At 44.3% G+C, this 8,307-nt stretch overlaps 1 protein-coding gene across 1 annotated transcript; it reads right to left on the bottom strand.

Annotated features, from left to right (window-relative positions):
* Positions 1–2,697: 2,697 nt before the first annotated feature.
* LOC136266125 (uncharacterized) lies at positions 2,698–8,016 on the bottom strand. Its single transcript, XM_066061091.1, has 2 exons — positions 7,815–8,016; positions 2,698–3,692 (listed from the first exon to the last, which is right to left on the bottom strand). Exon 2 carries the CDS (start codon positions 3,648–3,650, stop codon positions 2,766–2,768), a length of 885 nt encoding a protein of 294 aa, XP_065917163.1. The 5' UTR covers positions 3,651–3,692; positions 7,815–8,016; the 3' UTR covers positions 2,698–2,765.
* Positions 8,017–8,307: the final 291 nt, after the last annotated feature.

Below are 8,307 nucleotides of genomic sequence, written 5' to 3'. Positions count from 1 at the left end.
GTGTGTGTGGGTGTGTGCATGTGTGTGTGGGTGTGTGCATGTGTGTGTGCGTGTTGTAGTACTCTAATAGAGTGCACATTTTTTGAGGACTTCTAATAGAACATACACAGAACTTCCATTGGTAGATCAATGAAATTGATATTAAATTTTTGTAGATTTAAACTAGAAGTTTCAAGTTTCACTTATAAGGTAGAAATTAAGTAAGCTGAGCAGCTAACAACAGCAGTTCGGATTAGGTATGTATATGTAAGTCCCTGTGGGTTTGAGTTTTGGACAACTGCTTTGTCAATGTTGTTTATGCACATTTTGCTACTCATTGACTGTTTTATTAGAGTATTTTGAAACTACAATTTAACATATTGCTTGTTTTTCCTTCTAACTCTGTAGCTCTCACTGTGATTTCTGGTAAACCACAAAATGCATTTTCAAGCCATTGCCTTAGGCGGTTTACCCTGCAGGCTTGACAAATAGTCAGTCTTTTTATGCAAATAATTGTCCATAACTTCTTGAATATTCATCAGATTCGTACCAGACTTACTACTGCAATGTGTACCAAACTTCATGACAATTGAGTTGCACACTTGTATTTTATGCTGGTAAACAGAAGGTCTCTGGAAAGGTATGAAGAAAAAAAAGTGACCTTGAGGGCTTGTGTTTCACGATCGCATTTGCTGAAATTTGGAATGTGAGGTTCTGAAGGTGGCCAGCAGTTATAATGTACTCTTGAGCGTTGGCAGAGAAAGTAGTTGATGTGAGGGGGGCTGACCAGAGTATAAAGTCTCTGGCAGGGGGTCTGGGGGGTGCAGTCCCCCAGAAGCTGTAATCATTTTAGTGTCTCAAAGTTCACCGGACTTAGTTTATAGCATTTTTATAGGTACTGAAACAGTCAAAAGTATTTAAAACAGCCTGTTTGCAGTCTCTTTTGGCAAAGCTTTTGGTTTTTTTTGGCAAAGTGGTTGTGCAGGGTTAATGAACATATAGCACTTATAAGCAGTACAAAACAGCCTTTAGCCACCTGGAAACATCTTGGTACAGTGGTAAGACACCAACTCTCAAAGTAAGAAGTACTGTACCTGGTTTAATTCCTGCTGTAGGCAACTTTTCTTTTCTTTTTTTACTACTTTTAGGAACACATTTTTATGAAGGCCTTGACTGCTCTATTAGGGTATTTGAGCATTCTATTGGAGTATATCAATCTTTATCACGGTTTTCAGCCCCACTCCAAGAAGGATAATTTCGGAGTGATATCATTTTGAGGGTCAGCAGACCGAGGGGATTGTACTTTGTGTGGAAGGATCAAAGTGATGCCGCGTACTGTATTGTTCATACAGTACTAACTAATTAGCTGCAGAAGGCATACAGAATACTCATGCAGGTAATTCGGCTAATACAGTACAGTTATGCATTTAATTGGGCAAATACAGCACTCTTGGGCAAATACAGTACAGCTATGCAGAGAGTTTATTTAAGGAATGTTACAAAAACAACCCAATGGGACAGCACATGCGTGACACTGTAAATCACTAAAAACCAGCCAAATTAATCCAATCAGTTTGCTTTATGGCTAGAAATATATTGTATAAACACCTACTGATTGTCTGATCATGAAGCTATTTAAACGCAACTCCACTAAGATAGTACGATTGATCATGTGCGTGACATTGTAAATCGCTAAAACTAGCCAAACAAATCTTATTAGTTCATTCTACAACTAGAAATAGATTAAATAAACACTTACTGATATCTGATATCCTGATCACCGAAATTCGCAGCGGTTTGAGTACTAGAGAAAACTGCTTCGAGCCAGACAACCAGGAAGTACAATATAACACTTAAAGCACCGCCTATGCTTGTATGTACGAAAAGTACAGCACTCAGGGGGAGGGGGGGGGGGGGGGTCTCGAGGCAAATACAGCACTCAACTTTGCCTCGTGCTGTATTAGCCTCTTGACATGCCCCCTTGTACTGTATTTTCCGTACACGTGTGTGGCGGTGCTTTAACTAGCTGTAACTTACAGCTTGCTACTTAGTATAATTTATGCAGCTATGTGTATAGGTGTAATTACTGTTTGTTTATGTGCATGTACACACACTGTATGTACCAGCTCAACATCTGTAATCCTAAAAATAACTAAATCCAATATCGCTACTACATGCTTTTATGGATCAAACATTTACTAAAAGTTTCAAATTAATTATGTCATGCTACAAATAGGGTACTTTGCATGGTAATGCCAATACAAAATAATCGCGTATTGCCATGACAGAAGCATGGACAGCAAATTAACCAGGGTAAAGAATCGTTTATCATTGAACAGACATCAACAATCATATTTGAAGGATGCTAGTACCAACTGGCACATGATTACCTTACCATAGTTGTTAGGTTGTCTGTTTCTAGAGTAGCAGAATATAATATACACTTTACCTGTACAAATGCATGTGCTTTTGCCACACATTTCAATTTAACACTCTATGACATCACATGAAACCACTCTATACAGCCAGTACTACCCTCTACTGATGATAGAGAACCGGTTGGTTGCCCATATTGATGTTGATAAGGTCAACCCACCTTTATTTTGGGAACAGACTAGAGGTGCCACTGTGATGTATAGTGGTTTGATAGGGTAGAACGACCGATTCTGGCCCCAGATAGAAGAGACAAAACTACAAGCTACAACACGTGTTCGCGCCTAATACTAACCTAATATATTAGAGTCACACATGTGCAGTAATTACAATAGCTAATAATAGTAACAGTATTAAGTGTCAGTCAATCTAAGACATCCTCCGGGGGGGGCACAAAGAGCACCAGTCCATTGCTGTACCCTCTGGCGTCCCTTCACTGCTGCTCGACGAACTGGTCTTGACATCTCTTCTACAGTGGGCTGTTTGTTTTGAACATTATCCTGACGTGTTGATTGTGGCAACTCTGCTGCTGTGACCTCAAGAGGATAGAGCTTAGTTATTGGTCGATTTGTCTGACCAGTGGATGTCCTGACATTTGCAGAACGAGCAATTCCATCGTTGCCCTTGTTAAGATATTCAACAACACCTAGTCTCCACTGAATCCGGGGAGCATCATCGTGGATGAGGACAACATCACCAACTCCTATCATCTGTGTGTTATTGCCTGTTGAGCGATGGAATTCTCGAAGCGAGGTCAGATACTCCTTCTGCCATCTGGTCCAAAAATGCTTGAAGAGCAGTGCTTGAGCCTTAGTCCTCTTCCTAATGTCTGCATCATCACCATATGTTGGGTCATCTATCTCATCATCTTCTACTCTCTGATAAGGCAGGGAGATAATGGGTCGGCCATATAGGAGGTGGGATGGTGTTATGGGGTCTATGTCATTGACATCAGCAGAAACATGGGTTAGCGGACGGTTGTTCAGCACAGCTTCTACCTCCACCACTATGGTCTGGAGACTGTCCAATGTGACATGACTGCGGCCCAATATCTTCAGAACTGACTTCGTGAGCCCAACGAATCTTTCCCAAAATCCCCCAAACCAGGGGGCACGTTTGGGGATAAAACGCCAATCAACACCTCTCCTTGAAAGACTCTCAGCCAGTTCCTCAGATGATAATAGGCTCTTGAGCTCCTCGGCCGCAGCCAAGTATGTGGAGGCATTGTCAGAGAGCATTAATCTTGGCAGGGATCTTCTGCTGGCGAAGCGACGGAATGCCTGTAAGAAACACGCAACAGTTAGATCAACAACTATTTCCAGATGGATTGCTCTGGAAACAGCGCAGGTGAAGAGGCAAATGTAGGCCTTGCATTCACCTTCACTGCTCCGGACGTACAGCGCACCAGTGAAATCCACTCCGGTGACTTCGAACGGATTAGCCATATTGACTCGGCATTTCACAAGTGGTGGAGGGTCTGGCGCTGAATATGGTCTGCATGAAACCTTTCTGCAGATTACACACTTCCGGAGCAGTGAGCGGATGCGCTGTCTTCCTCATGGTATCCAGTACTGCTGCCGGATAACCGTCAGGGTGGAGTTCACGCCACCGTGACGTTGTATTATGTGTGCTTGTATGATCACAAGGTTTGTGTAATGGTGTTTAGATGGCAGCAAGTAGGGAAACCTTGTAAGCTCTGAAAGTGGGGCATTGTGGATGCGCCCACCACATCTAATCAGCTGGTTCTGATCCAAGAATAGCCTGAGCTGTCTTACCAGTGGGAGCCGTCGAGATTTTGAAGTCAAGTTAGAGATCTCTCTGGGAAATTCTGCATGTTGAACAGCTTCAAGGACCTTCAGGTTTGCCGTAGACATCTCTGCTGGGGTTAGATACCTTGTGCTGACAGTTAGGAGATGTCTTGTATTGTTGACAAAGCGCAACACATAGGCAGTTACTGAAAGCAATCTCTTTAAGCTACTGTACCTCTTGATATCTATGATGTTCAGGAGGGTAACTGATGGGTCGCTTTCATCTTGTTCGGTGTGCGAGCTTTGATCTGCTTCTTCTAAGTCAATTTCTGATTGTGATAGGAGCACTCCTGTAGGGTCCCAGACTGGCCAACGTTGTTGAGATGACAACCATGGTGGTCCCTGTAGCCACATGGTAGATGAGCTGAGCTGTTGAAAGGTTATCCCTCTTGTCAGGAGATCTGCTGGATTTTCTGCAGACGGACAGTACTTCCACCTATTGGAAACAGAGTGAATCTCAGCAACCCTATGACTTACATATGGCTTCAATGTTTCTGGCTATTAATCCAATGCAGAACTATCTGACTATCTGACCACAAATGAACAGTCACATTGATTGTCAGGGATTTCATAATAAAGTGAGCTAGCCTGGCCGCAAGTACAGCTGCATTTAATTCCAATTTGGGCAGGGTTAGCTGCTTCAATGGTGCAGCTCTAGTCTTGGACATCAGTATTGAGGCTGGTCCTTGCCCTTGTTGGATAAAGGCAACTGCGCCGTAGGCCTTTAAGCTTGCGTCAGCAAACACATGCAGACTAGTGGAAACACCCTGAGGTACTGGAAAAACAATATTGTACTTGCGGGAGAAGGACAGAGTTGTGGCTTGTGCAATGTTCGCAGCAATGGTGATCCATTGAGTGCACAGACTGGAGTCAAGTGTAGTGTCCCACTCTAAATGCTCTTGCCATAGCTGTTGTAGGAAGAGCTTTGCGGAGATCGTGACAGGTGATAGTAGTCCCAATGGATCAAATATGCTTGATGACCACTTGAGAACCTCTCGCTTAGTCATTGTAGGTGGAAATTTTGTGTCTAGGTTGGGGGAGACATAGAGCATATCACTCTCAGTGTTCCAGTACATTCCTAGTACTTTGACTGGGTTGCTTGGTTCAGCAACCTTGTGCTGTGATGCTACCTGCTGAAGGCAATCACAGTTTGAGGACCAGGAGCGTAGGTTGAAACCTGCACTACCAAGTACTGAACGAGACTCAATGAAATATTTGTGTGCAGCTTCCTCACTATGGCAACCAGACACAACATTGTCTACGTAAAGATTGTGAAGTAGATCCTGTGATATTGCTGAGGAATTCCGAATTAGGTGGAAGCTAAGTGCTGCATACAGCATGAAAGGAGAACTAGTAGCTCCAAATAGCACAACTCGGAATCTATAGATCACAAAGGGGCTGTTCTCATCAGTGGGATCTGACAGCCATAAAAAAACGTGTACTGTCCCTGTCTGATTCGTCTAAATACACATGGAGAAAGGCTTTCTCGATGTCAGCTGAAAGCACAATTGTATGTAGTCGGAAACGGAGAAGAATGGTGCAAAGATCTGTGAGGAACGGGGGACCTGCTGAAAGGCAGTCATTAAGGCTAGGATTGTTGCGAGACTGTTTGCAACTGCAGTCGTACACTATTCGGATAGGTGTGGTGGCCGAGTTTTTTCTGACTGGATGATGGGGAATGTAGTGTACATTATGTGTGTGACTGCCACTCTCTACTCTTTCTATGAAGCCTTTTTGTTCTTGATCTTTAATGATGGTTCCATATGTTTTCAGTAGCTCTGGTGTTTTGGACAATCGATGTGCTAGGGACCTAGTTCGTTTCGAGCAGATAAAATAATTAGATGGGAGAGGAGGGTGATCCTCTCTCCAGGGAAAGCGCAAGCTATAGGCACCATCTGATCGTATAGTGATATGGCTTTTCATGTATTGCTGGAGGAACACATTGTTATCTGGAGTGTCTGCAGTGGGTGACAAGCTTGCAGACTCTGAATTCCAGAATTGGAATAGGTCACTGGTTTCTGTGGTACACGATAGTATAGCTATGTGTAAGTTAGTTGAATTAATGGGTTGAGGTAAGGGAAGTGGGCCAGACAATAGGTAGCCTAGTCGTGATTGAACTGCTGTGGGACCATCACCCCGAATTACTTCATCTTGCACGAAACGCCAGTAGTGGTCAGCCCCAATGAGAATTGAGATTTGGAAGTTCTCATCCCCGGTTACTGGATGAGCCAATGTGAGGCCCTTCAGATATGGAACTTCACTCAGGTGGGTACGCACTGAGTTTCGGATGGGGGCTGCCAACTGCTGAACAATGAGGACCGAAATTGGGATACGAGCAGAGTTCAGGGTGTGTACAAAGAGTGTTGCTACCTCAAGGCTTCTGGACGAGGACACCTGCCCTCCAAAGGATGATACTGAGATAGTCTCACGGTGGGTTGGATGAAGACACAGTTCATCAGCCAGTGCTTGTGTGATGAAAGAGCGCTGCGCTCCCTCATCAAACAGAATGTTGCCTTCTGTAGTGGTGGTTGCTGATGACACTTCAGCAATGGCTGTCTTCAATAAGCATACACTGGTATATAATGCTGAGAGAGGAGCAGGTGTCATTGTGGTAAATGCAGCATTGTCAGTTGCAGGTGCTTGTGCATTGGGTAATGCTGAGGTCTGTTGGTCAGGTTGTGATTGTGTGGTTTCTGTAAGGAAGGCGTGGCAAAGACTGGTGTGGTGTCGCTTCTTGCACTCTCTACATGTGAACTTAGAGGTGCATTGTGTCACCTTGTGCCTGGCAAGACAGTTGAAGCACAAATTGTCTCGCTTCACAATTGATAACCTCTCCTTAGGGTCTGTTACACTGTTACATACACCAGCCTTGTGGCCTCCCTTACAGAAGACACATACAGGTTCCTTCCTCTGTTGACCATCACGATGGTGGTGGCCCTTGTGTGTAGCTGTGTGGAAGGAACTGGTGGATGGTGGGAAGCTGTCGTAATTGCCGGGTTTACCGCCATGTTGATAACTCATTTCAAAAATTTGGACTTCCTTGCGAATGGCAGCCATCACATCCTTAATGGACCATTCTGTCTCATAGTGCTCACGTGCCATATGCCGTTTGGTTTCAACAGGTAGTTTACTAAGTATGGATGAGGTCAATAGCATACCATAAGATTCAGGAGACTTGCCAAGTGCTGATAGTGACCTCATGTGCCTTTCTATGGTATCATGAAAGCCCTGTAAACTAGCCAAGTTGTTAGATGGCTTTGTGAGGTTGAGTAATGCCTCCATGTGGGCATTGATAATCTTATATGGCTGCCCAAATCTATCCTTCAACAACTCAAGTGATTGTGTGTAATTCCTTTCAGTGAGGGTAAACCCAGCAATAACACTAGCAGCATCCCCATGTAGTTGTGCTCGCAAGTAATTAAATTTTTGCACATCATTAAGACCAACATTCGAGTGTACAGCAGCGTCAAACGAATCCCAAAACGTCTGCCATTGAATTGGATCCTCACTAAAGGTAGGCAGGATCAGTTTTGGGAGTCGGCTGACGTTATGGTGTGTGTCTACAACTATTAATGGCTTAGGTGATTTACTCACGGTATCCTCTGTCGGCTTCACAACTGGCGATGAGGTTAGTGAATCAGTTGTCACTGGGAGCTGAGTATCAGAATGCACAGCTGAGGAGTCCGTGGGCGGCGGTGAGGTTGGTAGTATGGTATGAGCATCAGTAGGCTTAGCAGGTGGCGCTTGGCTAGCTTTCCGTAGAAACTCGGTGAGAGAGGCTATACGCTCGTCTAAATCAAATTGGCTATACGCTCGTCTGTCTCGTCATCAATCTTTTCGGCGATTGCATTGTTCAGCTCGACCAGCAGGCCTTGCTTAGCCTTGAGTTGGCAAAGTGTAGTATCGGCCATCAGCTTCGCTGCTTCCTTGACCGATTGTGAGTTGACGCCTTCAAGATCGGCGGAAAGGATGCCATCAACTTTCCCTAGAAGTTTAGTCACACTGGATTTGGTAGCGCGTCGTCTGGTCCGGAGACGTTGGATGTTTTCCATCTCGATGTTTCGTCACAGCACCAATGTGATGTATA

Source organism: Dysidea avara, chromosome 9, assembly GCF_963678975.1.
Source record: "Dysidea avara chromosome 9, odDysAvar1.4, whole genome shotgun sequence".
NCBI classification, from domain to species: Eukaryota; Metazoa; Porifera; class Demospongiae; order Dictyoceratida; family Dysideidae; genus Dysidea; species Dysidea avara.
This window is presented reverse-complemented; position numbering and strand designations above follow the sequence as displayed.

What these genes read in the sequence shown, in the direction of transcription:
- LOC136266125 (XM_066061091.1), bottom strand. Translation starts at nt 3,650, where the DNA reads ATGCTCTCTGACAATGCCTCCACATACTTGGCTGCGGCCGAGGAGCTC.